At 54.9% G+C, this 16,735-nt stretch overlaps 2 protein-coding genes across 4 annotated transcripts; one reads left to right on the top strand and one right to left on the bottom strand.

Annotated features, from left to right (window-relative positions):
* The first annotated feature begins 83 nt into the window (after positions 1–83).
* ECI1 (enoyl-CoA delta isomerase 1) lies at positions 84–12,737 on the top strand. Of its 2 annotated transcripts, NM_001046396.2 has the most exon segments (7): positions 84–148; positions 235–351; positions 2,545–2,672; positions 9,597–9,743; positions 10,388–10,509; positions 10,593–10,771; positions 12,228–12,737. In NM_001046396.2, coding segments are annotated over 7 exon segments (912 nt in total). In that variant the 5' UTR covers positions 84–96; the 3' UTR covers positions 12,395–12,737.
* A 235-nt stretch (positions 12,738–12,972) lies between these two features.
* DNASE1L2 (deoxyribonuclease 1 like 2) lies at positions 12,973–16,713 on the bottom strand. 2 transcript variants are annotated; one of them, NM_001105019.1, is made up of 8 exons: positions 15,933–16,030; positions 15,522–15,672; positions 15,341–15,429; positions 15,163–15,246; positions 14,983–15,083; positions 14,798–14,910; positions 14,434–14,685; positions 12,973–14,095 (listed from the first exon to the last, which is right to left on the bottom strand). In NM_001105019.1, exons 2-8 carry the CDS (start codon positions 15,663–15,665, stop codon positions 14,042–14,044), a joined length of 837 nt encoding a protein of 278 aa, NP_001098489.1. In that variant the 5' UTR covers positions 15,666–15,672; positions 15,933–16,030; the 3' UTR covers positions 12,973–14,041. The 2 variants fall into 2 exon arrangements, with proteins under 2 accessions (NP_001098489.1, XP_059737438.1); XM_059881455.1 differs by having other exon boundaries at positions 15,522–16,713.
* Between the last annotated feature and the right edge of the window lie 22 nt (positions 16,714–16,735).

Below are 16,735 nucleotides of genomic sequence, written 5' to 3'. Positions count from 1 at the left end.
CCGAGGCTCCGCCCTGGAGGAGCGGCCCGGGCCCCGGGGGCGGGGCGGACTGCAAGATCACACCCCGGCGCCGCGACCTGCCCATTCTCGGCCAAGATGGCGCTGGCGTCGGGAGTACGCTTTGCCGAACGCGCCCTGCTCCGTCCGTGTGCGTGACCGGCGCGGGGCGCGGGGCCGCGGGGGAGTGGGGGCTCCGGGCGCGCGGGATAAACAATCTCTCGCCTACCTCCGCAGGGGCGCTGCTCCGGGGCACGACACTTGGGCGCACGGAGCCGGCGGCCGGCGGCGGCGGGGATGGCGCGCGGCGCTTCGGAAGCCAGCGGGTGCTGGTGGAGCCGGACGCGGCCTCAGGTAAGCGCCCCCGAGCGCCCGGCATCCCCGCGGTGGGGAACGGGGCGCAGCCGGCAGCAGAGCGGGCTCCGCGGGGCCCCCGGCTCCGGACCCAGACCTAGAATCCGGACCGAGATAAAACCTGATTTTGAAGTATGTTTCTGCTGAGTTCAAAGCTAAGGGTCATCACCAGTCGAGTTGTTTCACCACGACCGCTACCGCCACCACAAGCCCCCCGCCCCAGTTCATTATGAAGATAAACATGTTTCTGTTTTTAAAGTTTGGGGTATGTGCTATTAACTTGGGAAGTGAAAATAATTGGAAGCATCTTGGAATAACATTTTTAACTTTTTGTTAATACTCCCAGGTGGCACAGAACCCAGCAGATATTTTTTAATTACAGCCAGGATCCACAAGTAAAATCACTCCTACCCACCCCCATCAGAACACCTCTTAAAAGTCTCCAAGGTGGGTAAAAAAAAGAGGTAGAAAGAGCACTTTTGAAAGAAAAAGCTGTGCTTTCTCCACCAGAGAGCCCTTCAGAGCTAGGTCCTGAGCGGGCCTGGGGGCAGAGACAGATAGATTTTAGGACAAGCTGTCTAGTGGCCTCCCACCTCCGAGCCTCCTAAATAAACATTGCCGGCTTATCCTGGTAGGAGGTTGAGTTTGACTGAAAGCCAGGCATGGTTCTCATTGCCAGACCCAGGTGGCCTTCAGGCATCTTGAGACTTGGAGGAATTAATGGAGTAAAAGTGCTTTATAAAATGTTTTCATTTAAGTGCCAAAATGCTATCATGTTGATGTATGGCAGAAACCAACACAATATTGTAAAGCAATTATCCCCCCATTAAAAATAATATTTTCTTAAAAAGTTGATTTTGGATTCTGTTCAACATTCAAGAAACATTTATTTTGTACCCACCCCATGCCAGGGGTGTGATTATTTAACTGGTGATATCGAAGTCCATCTGTTCCCCTTTGGCCTCTACCTTTCCCCCAAGCTCTTAGATACTGTCTCACTAAACAGCAAAGATCCAGAGTCAGCTTCAGAAACTTACCTACGAACCACGTTTGGGGAGCTCACTTCTGAAAATTCAGATTGATTCTTCTGCGTAGGATGACATTTCTGAGGCCCCTAGGGTCTGCCCTTGGGCCAGGCGCTGGGTACAGACGGCCTCAGCCGGGCCAGCAGCCGTGCTGTCCACAGGGGCAGGCCCTTCACTCCCGCTTTTCCTGCTGTTGGCAGAATGTATGTTTAAATGGAGAGTTTTAAGAACATCCGGCCCCTGATATTCTTACCCTTGATCCTTAAACAAGTGTGAACCAGAAGCGCCCACTGGAGTTCCTCCTCACACATCTAGTTCTTAGAGTTGCTCACTTACAATAAGGCCGTCTGCTCCCATGAGGATGTCAGACTTGGTATCTGGGAGAAAATTGGACTGATATCATCGTGAGCTCTTCATTTGTTTTGAACATTGATTTATTTGGAGTGGAGGCCTTGTTTGTGAGGGAAAAAAAACGTGTCATGTAGGTTGTCTAAAAGTAAAATGCACTTAACCCCCCCAAAAAAGATCAACAAAAATGTGTATGTGAGTGCTCCCAGCAGCATGACTCTCAATAGCCAAAAAGTGGAACTAACTCAAGTGTCCACTGGCCGGTGAATGGATAAGCAGAACCTGCTGTACACAGGTCATGGAAAGTTATTTGACCTTGAGAAGGAATGAACCACTGACACTTGCTACTTCGTGGATGAACCTTGAAAACATTCAGTGAAAGCAGACAGACACAAAAGGTCACATATTTTCTATGATTCCGCTTCCATAAAATGTCCACAGTTGGCAAGTCCATAGGAACAAGAAGGAGATCAGTGATCAGTGATCCCTGGGTCAGGAAGATCCGTGGAGGAGGGCATGGCAACCCATTCCAGTATTCTTGCCTGGAGAATTCTATGGACAAAGGAGCCTGGTGGACTTTGGTCCGTAGGGTCTCAAAGAGTCCGACTTGCCTGAAGTGACTTAGTACACACACAGGGGCTGGGATGGGAGGAATGGTAACTGCCAATGTGTACAGGGTTCCCTTTATTATAAGATACGTGAATCTCACCTCAATTTAAAAACCCAACAGCTGTGTGTCTTCCCATGGCCTTCGCATAGGTGACTGGGGGCACCCATCTTGTGCTGGCAACAAGCTTTGTCCTCTTTGTTTTCAAACTAGGGGTAGCCGTGATGAAGTTGAGGAATCCCCCCATAAATGCCCTCAGCCTGGAGCTGCTGACGGAGCTGGTCATCAGCCTGGAGAAGCTGGAGAATGACAAGACCTTCCGTGGCGTCATCCTGACTTCCGTGAGTGCTCCTTAGCTTCCCCCAAGGCCCCGAGCTCAGAAAGCCTCCACACACATCACAGGCTGGAGAAAACCCAGGCAGCCCAAGTGCGGGTGCGATTGCAGGCCTTCAGGGGTCATAGTCCTGGGTGTGACTCGAGGGAGCTGGGCTGGGGGCAGCCGGTTCGCCCGCAGGCGGCTGATGCCTCTGTCCCCGACCGCCTCCCAGGCCCACGCAGTTGTGGGGCCAAGCCCTGGGGCAGGCCTCGGTGCTCCATACCCGGGCCTGGATGTAGGTGAGAGCGGGTTCCTTTGGGCAGGGGTGACCTTGAAACCACGCGACTTCACGAAGTCTGGACCCTGTGCGGACTTGGTTTTCAGCAGCTTCCTGGCGCCCAGGCTGGCCCCCGAGACTGTGCTTGTTCCAAGAGCAGTGCTCCCCATCCCTCTCCAGGCAGGTCCTAGAGCCGAGGTCTCAGGGCAGGCTTTTTCCTTCTGAATTCTCCTTGGACCGAAAAGTCTTAGTTGCAGGTTTACAACAGTAGGCAGACAACACCGCACCAGACAAAATGCAGCATAAATCATATGACTGACAAGGGCTGTGAGAAAGTGAAAACCTCCTGGCAGAAGACTTTATGCCTTGCGGGATCGAAGAGAACAAGCTGGAGAACCAGTTTTCATTTCCTTGCCCACATTGAATGGCAAGGATTAGTAGATAATTATCTGTGGAAGTCAAATGGCTTGTTGACAGATTTTCTTGGTGTTGGTTTCTTTTTTTTTTTTTTAATTTTATTCTATTTTTTAACTTTACAATATTGTATTGGTTTTGCCATATATCGAAATGAATCCACAGGTATACATATGTTCCCCATCCTGAACTCTCCTCCCTCCTCCCTCCCCATAGCATTCCTCCGGGTCTTGGTGTTGGTTTCTACCTGGAAGGAGGTGTTAACTTCCTATGTGACAAAAAGTATTGGCAGTTGCACAAACCACTCCTTTTCTGCTTAACATTCAGAAAACTAAGATCATGGCATCCGGTCCCATCACTCATGGCAAATAGATGGGGAAAAAATGGTAACAGTGAGAAACTTTATTTTGGGGGACTCCAAAATCACTGCAGATGGTGACTGCAGCCATGAAATTAAAAGACACTTGCTCCTTGGAAGAAAAGCTATGACCAACCTAGACAGCATATTAAAAAGCAGAGACATCACTTTGACAACAAAAGTCCATCTAGTCCTTATCAGGTATAATCTTGGCCAGGGAATCTAGCCTCATTTAGAGTTTTGCTTCTATGAGATGTAAAATCTCAGCCCCAAGTCCTCTTTCTAAAAAAGTACGATAAAAGTCTCCTTTCTCTCCAGATAGCTGCATGGGCATGTAAAACAAGGAAGGCATATTTTGAGTTTGTACATATGTTTATAATTCTTCCCTCACAGTTTTTTTCCATCCCCCCAACTTATATAAAGGCCAAGGAGTGTTAGAGTACAGTTTAAGTTTTTCCCTTTTCAGCCCATCTGCTTTTTTAGATTTCCAGTTTTTAAGGATACGGTCCCGAGGTGTTTCTTTTGGCTTAGAAGAGGATCCTCCCATGTTGAGAAACCTTCGGCCGAGAGCACTCCTAGAAATGAAATCTCGGGTCCCAGGGGCATTTCACCAGGAGGCTTTTGTCAGGAGGGGCTCGAGGGTCCTCCAAATGCCCTTCTCACCTTCTGGAGTGAGAGTCCTCTGCTCTCCCGTCGATTCCTAGCCAGCCATCTCTGGTCCCTCGCGTGAGGGGTTCCCTGGAGGAGCCCTCCCAGCCAGTGCCAGTGTGCCGCCAGGGCTCTCCGGAGGGGGATCTGCTGTCTCTGATGCTCACGTCTTATGATGTAACAGTGTCCCTGATGTGGGGGTGATGTGAGATTGTGCATCTGAAAAGGAAGAAGAACCAGAGATCAAATTGCCAACATCCACTGGATCATGGAAAAAGCAAGAGAGTTCCAGAAAAACATCTATTTCTGCTTTATTGACTATGCCAAAGCCTTTGACTGTGTGCATCACAATAAACTGTGGAAAATTCTGAGAGATGGGTATACCAGACCACCTGACCTGCCTCTTGAGAAACCTATATGCAGGTCAGGAAGCAACAGTTAGAACTGGACATGGAACAACAGACCAGTTCCAAATAGGAAAAGGAGTACGTCAAGGCTGTATATTGTCACCCTGCTTATTTAACTTATATGCAGAGTACATCATGAGAAACGCTGGACTGGAAGAAGCACAAGCTGGAATCAAGATTGCTGGGAGAAATATCAATAACCTCAGATATGCAGATGACACCACCCTTATGGCAGAAAGTGAAGAGGAACTAAAAAGCCTCTTGATGAAAGTGAAAGTGGAGAGTGAAAAAGTTGGCTTAAAGCTCAACATTCAGAAAACGAAGATCATGGCATGTCGTCCCATCGCTTCATGGGAAATAGATGGGGAAACAGTGGAAAGTGTCAGACTTTATTTTTGGGGGCTCCAAAATCACTGCCGATGGTGACTACAGCCATGAAATTAAAAGACGCTTACTCCTTGGAAGGAAAGTTATGACCAACCTAGATAGCATATTCAAAAGCAGAGAAATTACTTTGCCAACAAAGGTCCATCTAGTCAAGGCTATGGTTTTTCCAGTGGTCATGCATGGATGTGAGAGTTGGACTGTGAAGAAAGCTGAACGCCGAAGAATTGATGCTTTTGAACTGTGGTGTTGGAGAAGACTCTTGAGAGTCCCTTGGACTGCAAGGAGATCCAACCAATCCATTCTGAAGGAGATCAGTCCTGGGTGTTCATTGGAAGGACTGATGCTAAAGCTGAAAGTCCAGTTCTTTGGCCACCTCAAGTGAAGAGTTGACTCACTGGAAAAGATTCAGATGCTGGGAGGGATTGGGGGCAGGAGGAGAACGGGATGACAGAGGATGAGATTGCTGGATGGCATCACTGACTCGATGGACATGAGTCTGAGTGAACTCCGGGAGTTGGTGATGGACGGGGAGGCCTGGCGTGCTGCAGTTCATGGGGTCGCCAAGAGTCGGACACGACTGAGCGACTAAACTGAACTGAAAGCCTAGGAAGTGGGCTGCTTGGAAGTGGCCAGCCCAGTAGGTAGTCACAGTGTCTGGGCTGCTGGGGCCTGGAGGGAAGGAGATCCTGGAGGAACTGGAACTGGGCGCAGTGGGAAATGTCACGGGGCCAGGACCTGAGAGCCTCGAGCTGGGAGTGTTCCCACGGGGTTTTTGGACGTAGAGTAAGGGGAGAGACTGGACAGCGGAAGCACCCCAAGCCCCCTCCCCATCTGTTTGGTGATCGCGATAAAACTGGGGACAGCCTGATGGTCCCATCTGAGATAGGCAACAGTGAGTTTGGACAGTGTTCCCATGGAATTTAACACAGCCAATGAACCCAGTTAGCTTTGGATCTCTCTGGGGACATCAGTTTCGAAGTTAGCTGGACGTCAAAAGAACTATAATTTCAATTTGATATTTGGAAAGTCCACCCAAAATCTCACAATGTTTTAGAATAGATAGATAGAATCGTAGGTTGATAGAATCGAGGTCACTGTGAAACAATTATTTCTTGATCTAAGGTGGAAAACAAAAAGATTGCAAAGGTCATTACAGATCACATAAAGGCACAGAAACTCACACAACCTGATGTCAAAAGCGGCATTCCACGAAAATTTGTTCTCTTATGAGAGACAGAAACCAAATCACGCCTTGCATCAGCCTGCTCTGAATAAAACCCACTTACCCAGTTAAATTGATTTCAACCTTGGAAAGTCCTGACCACATAAAAACTCTCTTCTCCGTGTTTCTCTTCAGCAGACCTTCTGCAACTTTCATTAGCCATACTTTGTCCCTTGCCCTTTCCATTGAGAAATAACCAGCTTTAGGACAGAATCATTCTTTTTCCTTTAACAAACAAAACGTATTTATGCTCCTCATACACCCTTATGAAAACACACCCAGCTTTCCTTAAGCTGCCACGAAGGGCCTTCTGCACTGGCATTCTGTAGGTTGGCAGAGGCCATCTCAAAGTAGCACCAAACAGCTTCTTTTCTCTTTGACAAGAAGACAGAAGTAGGTCAGCTTACACCTGTTTAGCCATCCGTGTTCTGATTGTTTCATCTTATTTGAAATGGTCCTTGAACCCAGTGAATTCCTTTCATTTTACTTCGTTTTAGTTTGTAAGGTACCAACATTGGGAGGGACTGCTTGAGATGGATGTTTTCAACACAAAACTATTCCTCTAGAGTTTTACCAAAAAGCTCTAATCCCATTTACGCTTACTTAAAAATTTAATCATGTTGGGTTGCTTCCCTGGTGACAAATTTTACAACAGGAACAGTATGCACTTCCTTTCAGTAACCCTAGGTACAGTGAAAGTATTGTACTTAACGTGTGTGACTCTAAAGTACAGGTCTGAGTTACTTAAACCCACAGGCCTAAGCCAGCACTAATACCAGAAGTTAATTAAATATTGACTATTTTCCCAGATCACAGGAGCCCAAAATGTATTCTGATGAGCCTCTTCTATGCTTCTGAGAATATATAAGGGCTCAATTGCCTTTAAGCTAATTGAAGACAGCCCATTTACAAGTTAATTTTTACATAAAGACAGAGCCAGAGGCCTCGTAGTTTTCCCGCTTGAATTTAAAATGCCCTCCCCCGACGCTTTTTCCCTTCATTCTGAGGGACACAGATGAATCAGGTAGTTCCCGAGCGCGCAGTCAGCGCAGTTCCATTGCAGAGGCAGAGAAGGGAGAAACGAAAGCTCCTTTCTTTTCTGTTCTTTAAAATCCCACCAAGTAACCCAGGGTTGGAGTCTTAAGCAGTGTTCAAGACATACAGTACAAGGGCTGCCTTTGTATTTCAAGGCCTAAGTCCTCCACCGCGCCCACATAAGCAGGGCAGCTGGACAGACAGAACGACGTAAGACAAAGATACCAATGACAAAAGCTCGTGGATACGGCAAGTTTTCCAGATAAAAAAGGATGGGAGTGCAGGTGTGAGGATCAAGGGAGAGGTAAAACGGGAGGGGCAGAAAAGACTGAAAAAGAGAAAGAACAGGAAAACTCAGTGGGCCTTCCAGGCACTACCCGACATGCGGACTGAACCTCTCACTGTGACTCTCCTGGCAGGGATGGCCCACGAGGCCAGGGTCCGCACGGGTGAGGCTGGCCTCTCTGGCCTCTGCTGGCCGCAGGTCGAGGTGCACCATGGGCGGCGAGAGGTCTCACCAGCCGAGAGGAGTGAGGCTGTGGCTGCCCGGTGTGCACTCTCGAAAGGAGAGGACAGAGAGGAGAAGCAGAGAAATGGCAGGAGCGGGGAAAGGACGAGGAGGCGGGGACAGTGTTGCCTAGATGAGGGACCTGAGCCCCCGGGGTCAGGAAGACAGGCTTCAGGTGGCCACTTGCTGCCCACTGGGAAGCTGCGTTCAGGGTCCCAGAGGTGCCCAGAGCCCCTCCGCAGAAGGGGATGAGCCACACACTGGGGGCCATAAATCTGGTACCGACCAGGGTTCTTGGCCTTGCTCATCCAATAGAAATTGACTAGAGGCCCGACAAGAAATTCAGGCAAGGCTTTATTGGGGCCCCTGCTACAGCGGGGTCGGGGGAGGGAGCGAGAACAGACAGCAGTTTCCCTTGCTCGCTCGCTCCTGACCTCGACCCCCTGCAAAAGAATCACTGAGCTCAGAAGTCGCAGAAGCAGGCCAGCCCCCATGCCTTCTGTCTGGCAGAAGTCGCCCCGGCTGGCATCGATGCAGCTGCTTTGCTCGCATCCAGAATAGAATTCTTTGCCTTTGCTTTCCTCCAGTGCCAGGACTGTGGGCCGCACCGTCGGCCCGTCCACTTCGGTGCTGAGAAAGTGTGTTGAATTTGGGGGATGGTGGGGAGGAGGAGCCAGGGGCTTGCGGCGGGAGGAGGTTAAGAAGGAAGGCTGGGAAGCTGGACGGCCGTCCTGCCACATCGTTGGAGCAGGGCGGCTCACCACCCCCAAGATTCCGGCCGGTGAGACAGGAGGACACCCATACCGATGGCCCAGCTTCCCCCCCCAGGGGTGCTTTTTAGAGGCAAGACTGGTCCGCGTCCCACACAAGGCCAGCCTGCAGGTGCTGTGCACACACGGGCACCGTGTGTGTGAGAAGCTCAGGGCGCGTTTACGCCTGCCCTGCATTTGGCTTCAGTCACTTTGTATGAGGATGTAGGGGATGTTGAGTGTGACCGCCCCTCCTCATGGACACTGGGGGGCGGGGGTGGCTGTCATCTGCAGCAGTGACCGCTATCAGCAACCTCACAGCAGCCTCGGATGCCGGACATGCTCCAGCGAGGGCTTGCGGGAAACCCAGGCACAGGTTCCCCGTGTGACAGCCGGGGGTCCCCTCCTGCCCCGGCCTGCATTCTTCTCTGAGTGCCCAGAACCTGGTGTCCACACTGGGAGCACTGGTCCCCTTCTGTCTTGGTCTGCACCCCCACCCCAGCCTTCGGTCTCATGAGTGATGGCCTATGGCGGAGGGGAGGGGTGTCTTCTTGACCGCTTGCCGCTCCCTCCTCCTCTGCGGGTCTTTGGTTTGCTGGCCCTTTGGGGTTAGCCAAGAATACGTGTCCTCTCTGATGTCAGGAGCCTCCCCGGCCTCTTGACTCCTTTGCCTGGGCCATGTGCACAGGTACACAGGGCCCGTATTTTATGTCCCTGGGGAGCGCCTGGCCCTGCTGCCTGCCCATCCCGTTTGAAGCTGGAAGGGGAAGAATATGGCAGGATGCAGAGGGGACAGGCCAGGGTGTCCCAGCTGAGTTCCAGGAGCCCCCAGCTCAGGGGGCTTGGGGGAGGCATCCTGCTGGTGAGCGTGACTTCAGCTCCTCTGGCCCTCGAGTGCCTGTGCACCCCCGGGGTGGACTCTGACGGTGCCCCCGCCCCCCCAGGACTGCCCCAGGGTCTTCTGCGCCGGCCTGGACCTGACGGAGATATGTGGGAGAAACCCGGCCCACTGCGCTGAGTACTGGAAGGCCATGCAGGAGCTGTGGCTGCGGACGTACCTGTCCAGCCTGGTGCTGGTTGCCGCCATCAACGTGCGTGTTCCTCCTGGGGGCCACCTGGGTTGCTGACTGTGGGCCAGCCCTTGGGGTAGGTGAACGTGGCCCTCCATTAGAAAGCCCTCAGGGAGGAAGGGGGCAGTCAGGGAGGTCTGCAGAGGTCGTCAGCTTGCCGTTACAGACTAGGTGAGAAGAGGGGGCCACATGCTGGGGGTGAGTGTGGGGACGGGAGCCAGGGCCCATGGTCACCTCTGGGGAGCATCGCTTTGGCCTAACCTAAGGCAAGGGTGGGGCAGAGGCCAGGGGCCTGAGCTGGCTGGAGAGGAGGAGGGCCAGGCTTGGGAAGACTCGTGGGGCTGGGCGGCCGGCCACCTCCGTGTGGACAGTGGGTGCGAGAGGTGAGGACAGTGGTGGCCCCGGGCCATCTGGAGCAGGAGTGAGGTGACAGCCTAGGCTCCTTGCGTGTTGGCGTCTGAGGGACCAGACGAGCAGAGAGGAGAAGCCACTCGCAGCCCTGACATGAGCCTGAGGGAAGAGGGGTGTGCGGGCTGATGGGCGAGCAAGTCCCACTGCGCACACCCCCAGATGGGGTTGGTGCAGCACGGGGAGGGGGCTGGAGGCACCCGGGTGCATGCGCGAGGCCAGCTCTCCGGAGCCCAGCGGTCTGGCTTTCCTTGCAGGGAGCCTGCCCCGCGGGGGGCTGTATCATCGCCCTCTCCTGTGACTGCCGGGTCCTGGCTGACAACCCCAAGTACCGCATAGGGTTGAACGAGACCCTGCTGGGCATCATCGCCCCCTTCTGGTAAGGCCGGGGGCCAGGCCCACCGCCCCCACCCCCTGGCCAGGAGCCCCAAGCCCCAACTCCGAGTTGGTGTCTGTTTCCAGGCTCAAAGACACATATGTGAACACCATCGGGCACCGCGCCTCGGAGCAGGCCCTGCAGCTGGGGTCGCTCTTCCCCCCGGCAGAGGCCCTCCAGGTGGGCCTGGTGGACCAGGTGGTGCCAGAGGACCAGGTGCAGAGCACGGCGCTCTCGGAGATGGCCCGGTGGCTGGCCGTTCCAGGTGAGGGGTGGGTGGGGATGCCAGTGGGCTGGCAGAGCCCCCTCCCCTCTCAGCCTGAGGCTCCTCGTAAGACCAGGAGTTCTCAAGCCATACACAGATGAGCCGCTCACAGTAGCAGACTGACTTCATGTCCTGAGGCTGGTGTAACAAGTGACAAGACGGAGAATTGAGGGGTGAGGGCGCTTAGGTGCTTAAAACAAGGGAAATGCGTTCTCGCACAGTCTGGAGGCCAGAGTCTAAAATCAGGGTGTGAGCAGGGCCTTGCTCCCTGCAGAGGCCCTGGGGAGGCACCTTCCTGCCTCTTTCATCTTCAGGGGCTCCAGAGACTCCTGGGCTGAGGCTGCATCACTCCAGCCCCTGTCTGTGTCTTCACACACCTTCTCTACATGTTTCTATATCTCAGACCTCCCGTTCCTTCTAAGGACACCCGTCCCTGGATTTAGGCAATGGTTATTGGGGTTTAGTCACTAAGTCGTGCCCAACTCTCTGCAACTCCACAGACCATAGCCCACCCAGCTCCTCTGTCCACGGGATTTCCCAGTCAAGAATACTGGAGTGGGTTGCCATTTCCTTCTCTAGGGGATCTTCCTAGGTCTCCTAGGGATCAAACCTGGATCTCCTACATGGCAGGCAGTGTCCTGCATTGTGGGCAGATTCTTTACCAACTGAGCCACCAGGGAAGCCCTCCCTGGATTTAGGGCCCATCCTAAATCCAAGATGATCTCATCTTAGTTACCTCTGCAAAAATCTTTTTCCTAATCAGGCTACTTAAACATACCTTTCCGGGGTCCACTATTCAACCTACTACACAGACAACTGGAAACAGCTCTTAGGTTCTACATCTGGCAATAGGAGTGCTTATGTCAACGACAGTAGAAACCAGGGGTCAGCAGACTGTCTGTAAAGGGCCAGGGAGATGTCCGGCTTTGCTGGTCACACGGTCACTGCCATAACCACAGCACCGGAGTGAGGGCTGCGGGTGTGTGAACTAGGAAGTATATCTAGTGTTACTGGAGCAACAAGCCACTGAATTCTGAATTTCAGGTGAGTTTTACATGTCACAAAATACTAGCCTTTAAAATGTTTTTCCCACCGTATGTAAAAATGCAACCACCATTCTTAGCTCTTAAGCTGTGGGGGACCAGGTTTGCTGATGCCCAAATACTGCACAGCCAGCCATTAAAGACGTGGTAAAGAATAGTTAGCGACATAGACGATATTCCTGATGATATAGCTGAGGGAAAATAACGGGCTGACAAGGCAGTTTTCACAGTATCATCCTGTGCGTTTTTAAAAGCAGTCGGCAGACAGCAGGGGACGGGTGGTTTTCCTTTTCTTCCCTTTGCTCACTTGAGTTTTCCGCCGGAGTTTCGGCTGGAACCGTCTGGGGCAGCTCAGCAATACCGCTCCCCGGCGCAGAGCCCGGGTCCTCACAGGTGGGCCCCATCTTCTTCAGATCACGCGCGCCAGCTGACCAAGAACATGATGCGAAAGGCCACCGCCGACCGCCTGCTGAGGCAGCGCGACGCCGACACCCAGAACTTTGTCAGCTTCGTCTGCAGAGACTCCATCCAGAAGTCGCTGCAGGCGTACTTGGAGAAGCTCCGACAGAGGAAAGGCTGAGGGCAGTGCTGCCCGCCAGGGTTTTGGCCAAACCCATCCTTGTGGGCACCGTGGCTCTAGAGGACTCAAGTCCGGTCTTTGCCCATTTAAAATTACTTCGAGCTCTTTGTTTTGCCCATCTCCCTAGAAGGCCCTGATCCTCACAGCCATAGTCCCAAGACCTGCTGCCACTCCCAAGTGCCCTTTGTGCCTGGTGGGTGGGCAGGGGCACAGCTGGCAAGCAGTGTCTGGACTTGGGATAAGAAACTGGTAGGTGGGCCCCTCCTGGACCTTGGCAACGTCACCATTGAGCATGCGTGCTGTCTTTTCCCAGAGCAGAATAAAGCCCTCGAGTTTCTCGTTCCTGGCTGGTGGGACGCCTGATTGCTAGAGGCATAAGGCCAGGGAGTTGGTGGGTTCTGATGAGCCCCACAAGAGAAGGGAATGGGAAAAGACCTTGGGCCACCGTGTTTGGATGGAAAACCTGCACAAATTTCCGAGAAACTGGGTAACTTGGAGAGAAAGAAGGGAGGCACTTTACATTGCAAGTGTCCTAAATGTTATTTCAGAAAGATCTAGCAAGAAAAGGTGGTCCAAACTTTGGAAACAAAGGTTTTACTCTCCAGTATAATTCAGGCCAATTAAATCTTGCCAAAGGTGAGATGCTTCAAAAACCAGCAACCTCATCGGGTCCCTGTCAATTACACTGTGTACCCCAGTTCTGCTTGTCCCCCACCCTTGGGATGGGCTTACCCCAAGTGCAGGCTTCCCTGGCAAGCCTCTGCCCCGTGCAAGGCTCCTGAGGAGGAAGCTACCAGGAAGGCACTTTTGAAGGGGCTGTACCACAGTGAGTTGTTGGGGTTCTATGGGCGGGACCCTAACCCAGCCTGCCTGCTCACCAGTGAGGGGGGTCTCCCCAAGTCCCAGGGCCGCCAACCGCCTGGGGGCAGGGGGACAGCCTTCCTGAGCTCCCCCCGCCAGCTGCAGTGCTGGGTGGGACAGGACCCTCGTACCCACAAGTGCTGCTAGAGGCCTGCAGACCTGGGAACCGAGGCTGGAGGAGGATCACTGAGGATTGGGAGGTTGACCTTGCACATCCACACGACGTGTGTGTGAGAGCACTTACCCATGTGCACTCAGTTCAGGTGCTTGGAAGCACTTAGTTTACACAAAGAGCAAGAAGTTTCCGGCAGTGGGCACAGGCACTGTCTTCCGGAGCCAGCCAGGTCTGGAAGTGGTCGGTTCCCAGCAGAAAAATGTGTGGGCAGGCCAGGCTGTCCTTGTCCCCTAGGTGGGCTGGGAGGAGGGATCCACTGGGTGGCAGGACCAAGGTCTGTGTCCCAGAAGGGCTGAGCCCTAAGAAGGGACCTGGAGGAGTCAGAGCCCACACGTGTGTGGAGCCCTGGCTGAGTGTGTGCTGTTTATCGAGCTCAGCTGCGTGCCCAGCATGCTGGAAGATGTTTCTCATAACCTTATGAGGTAGGTGGTGGCAGCCCATTTCATAGATGGGGAAATGGGCTCCGAGTGGTCCCATCACTTGTCCAGGCCCAGCTGCCCCTGCCCTGCAGCCTCGCTGGGGGTTGGCTGGCCATGCTGGAGGAGTCTGTGGGGCTTGCTCCTTGTGGCCAGAGTCTGCAGGCAGTCTGCCCCAGCCAGGCCCCAGGGCTGTCAGTGGGACTTGAGGGTCACCTCCACAGGAAAATGGTCACTGATGGCCAGGGCCTGGAGGGAGAAGGGGCCAAGCCTGAGACCCTGCTGAGCAGCCAGTCCCACAAGCACCACCCTGGAAAACTGCCCCCCACCCAGGAAGGGGCCCACTGGGTGTCCAAACAAACTGCTGCATCTGGGGGGAGGTGTTGGCGTCTACGCCAGCTGTGGCCTGTGGGTGGGCTGGGAGCACAGTCTCAGGACCCCACTCCAGGGACGAAAGAGCTTCCTACACTGCCACCGCAGGTTTGTTCCATTCGGCCAGACCTGAACCTCTAAGGGCCTTTTCTAGAAACGCTAGTGCAAGGCAAGTGCCTGGTGCCCTGAGGTTGGGATCCCGGTCCAGCACTTGCCTGAGTCTGGTCCAGGCCGAATTCCTCCTGGAAGTCGTGCACGGTGGCTGACTGATGCTTCAGGCTCTTGCGCAGGCGGGAGCCACAGACCACGATGCGGTCGTAGGCGCAGTCCGAGTTGCCCACCGTTGTGTCGGCGCTGTCCGGAATGAGCCACTTGAAGACCTCGCTGCTGCGCAGGCGGATGGCCGGCCAGTCCTGCTCCCGCACGTATTTGCAGTCGGCGTTGAAGTCGCCCAGAAACAGGATGTCCTGCGGGGCACGGCGGGCAGGTCTGAGGCTCTGTGGCCAACCCAGGAGCACGACTCCCTCCCGGGTGGGGTCGTGGGGGCGGGGCGGGGCCTTGCGGACGCGGGGCGCTTACGTCGGTGCCCCACTTGTCGATCACGTCCAGGTACACGTCGTAGAGCGCATCGATCTCGGCCACAGCGTGGTGCGGCGCCGCGTGCAGTGGAATCAACACCAACTCCGTGGCGGCTGCAGGAGAGACTGGGTGTCAGGAGCCGGCGGCGGGGCGGGGCGGGGCCGGCGGCGGGGGCGGGGCCTCACCGGAGCCGGGTGCTGAGACCTTGACCACAAACGGCTCCCGGCTGAAGGCGTCCTCAGCGTCCGGGTACTGATACGTGTCCACGACCGACACCGTGTCCTTCCTGGGGGCAGGGGGTAAAGGACGGGTGGGCGACGTGAGCAGGATCCCTGCTCCGTGCGCCCCATGGCCCCTCCCCTCACCTGTAGACGAACAGGTACATTTCCTTATACTGGTCCCGACCCAGGGGCTCACTGCTCACGAAGTTGTACTCGTGCCTGGACACGCTGCGGAGATACGGGCCGGGCCTGGGGTCAAGGCATCGCTCCGAGACCTGGGGTCCGGGCCGGGACTTCCCACGCTGGGCCCTGCCCGCCGCACCTGTTGATCTGCTCCATGAGCACGGACACGGCGCTCAGGTCGGGATCTCGCACCTCCTGCACGAGCATGACATCATAACCAGCCAGGATCTGGGGGAGGAGCCAGCAGGTGCAGGGTCAGGCGAGCCGCAGATCAGCCCGAGGAGCCCAGCAGCGACCCCGCCCCGGGCCCCCAGCCTCACTTGCGCAATGACGCCGCCGCAGCCTGGGTCCGACACTTTGCTGTCTCCGAAGCTCTGGATGTTGAAAGCTCCAATGCGCAGCGCCTGGGCTCTGGAAGCCCCCAGCGCCCACAGCATGGCCAGTAAGGTCAGGGGCCCGCCCATGGGCGGTCTTAGAGGGACAGACACGGCCGGGTGTGAGCGCGGACCTGGAGTGGGACACACCAGCCCACTCTTCATCTTGGCCCTAGGGAGCCGGGCCAGGCAGGTTCTGCTGCCCACCGTCCGCCCCCTGCTGCTTCCCAGGTCTCCCCAGGGTGCTGCTGGGCTCACAGCCTTCTCCACTCTCCTCTTCCATGGGGAAACTGAGGCCCAAATATTGAGAGTCCATTCCCATCCAGCCCCCGCTCAGCACTCCCACATTGCACTCACCTGAGGGGTGTGGATAGGCTCAGGATCTGTGTCCCAGTAGAGGTCTGAGGTCCAGGCTGGGGGTGTGTCTGTGGCATGAGACAGACTGCAAGGGCTGGTACAACAGCAGCGCTGGTGCCCTGGCTCCAGGGGTATTTGTAGCCCTGGCCCAGGGAGGGGCCAGACTGCACTGCATCCCGCCCCCTCCATGAAGTTGGTGGCTGTACTCCCGGTTCTCACCTCTCATCCTACAGAGGACCGCCCCCCACACACAGGGGGAGGTGGGACAGGGAGGCAGGACGCCCACCCTGAGACTGATCTGGGGCCCCCACACCTATCAGAACAGGGGTTTAGATGGCTCTGCCAGCCCAAGAGCTGCATCAGGACTGGAAAAGAGGGCCAGCCATGCCCACAGTCCAGGGCTTGTTCTTGTCCCCACCCCCGAGAAACTAGGTCACTCAGAATCTCCCTCAAGCTGCATCCCCGCAGGGAATCTAAGGGCACCCAATCAGGAAAGACCAGCCCTGTTTACAGCCCAGCATCTTCTGCTGCTTCTCCACATCATCACTTCAGGGACAAAGCCGAGACTCCTGGCTCTCCCGGCCTCATTCCCCAGCACCAGGGTCGGAAGCTGGCAAGCAGCATCCCCACCCACCCACTTCGACGGGCCACAGGAAGCGGGGTCACAGCTCCAGCTGAGCAGGGTAGAGGCAGAGGCTGCCTGTCCACATGCCAATGACACCTACACATCGCCAAGGTGCTGCCAGCCCCATGGGAGCCCTGGGAGGACTGGCCAGTCACCAGAGCCTCAAGGGTGGCCTGGG

This window comes from Bos taurus, chromosome 25 (genome assembly GCF_002263795.3).
Source record: "Bos taurus isolate L1 Dominette 01449 registration number 42190680 breed Hereford chromosome 25, ARS-UCD2.0, whole genome shotgun sequence".
NCBI lineage: Eukaryota > Metazoa > Chordata > Mammalia > Artiodactyla > Bovidae > Bos > Bos taurus.
Note: the sequence above shows the minus strand (reverse complement) of the source record. Positions and strands in the feature narration are given on the sequence as shown.

Coding starts and splice junctions, on each gene's coding strand:
- ECI1 (XM_015460211.3), top strand. CDS start 2,556: ATGAAGTTGAGGAATCCCCCCATAAATGCCCTCAGCCTGGAGCTGCTG. Junction 9,744..10,387: donor TGCTGGTTGCCGCCATCAAC/GTGCGTGTTCCT, acceptor CTTTCCTTGCAG/GGAGCCTGCCCCGCGGGGGG. Junction 10,772..12,227: donor CCGGTGGCTGGCCGTTCCAG/GTGAGGGGTGGG, acceptor CATCTTCTTCAG/ATCACGCGCGCCAGCTGACC.
- DNASE1L2 (XM_059881455.1), bottom strand. CDS start 15,740: ATGAAGAGTGGGCTGGTGTGTCCCACTCCAGGTCCGCGCTCACACCCG. Junction 15,430..15,521: donor GCGGCGGCGTCATTGCGCAA/GTGAGGCTGGGG, acceptor CTCCTCCCCCAG/ATCCTGGCTGGTTATGATGT. Junction 15,084..15,162: donor ATGTACCTGTTCGTCTACAG/GTGAGGGGAGGG, acceptor CCCTGCCCCCAG/GAAGGACACGGTGTCGGTCG.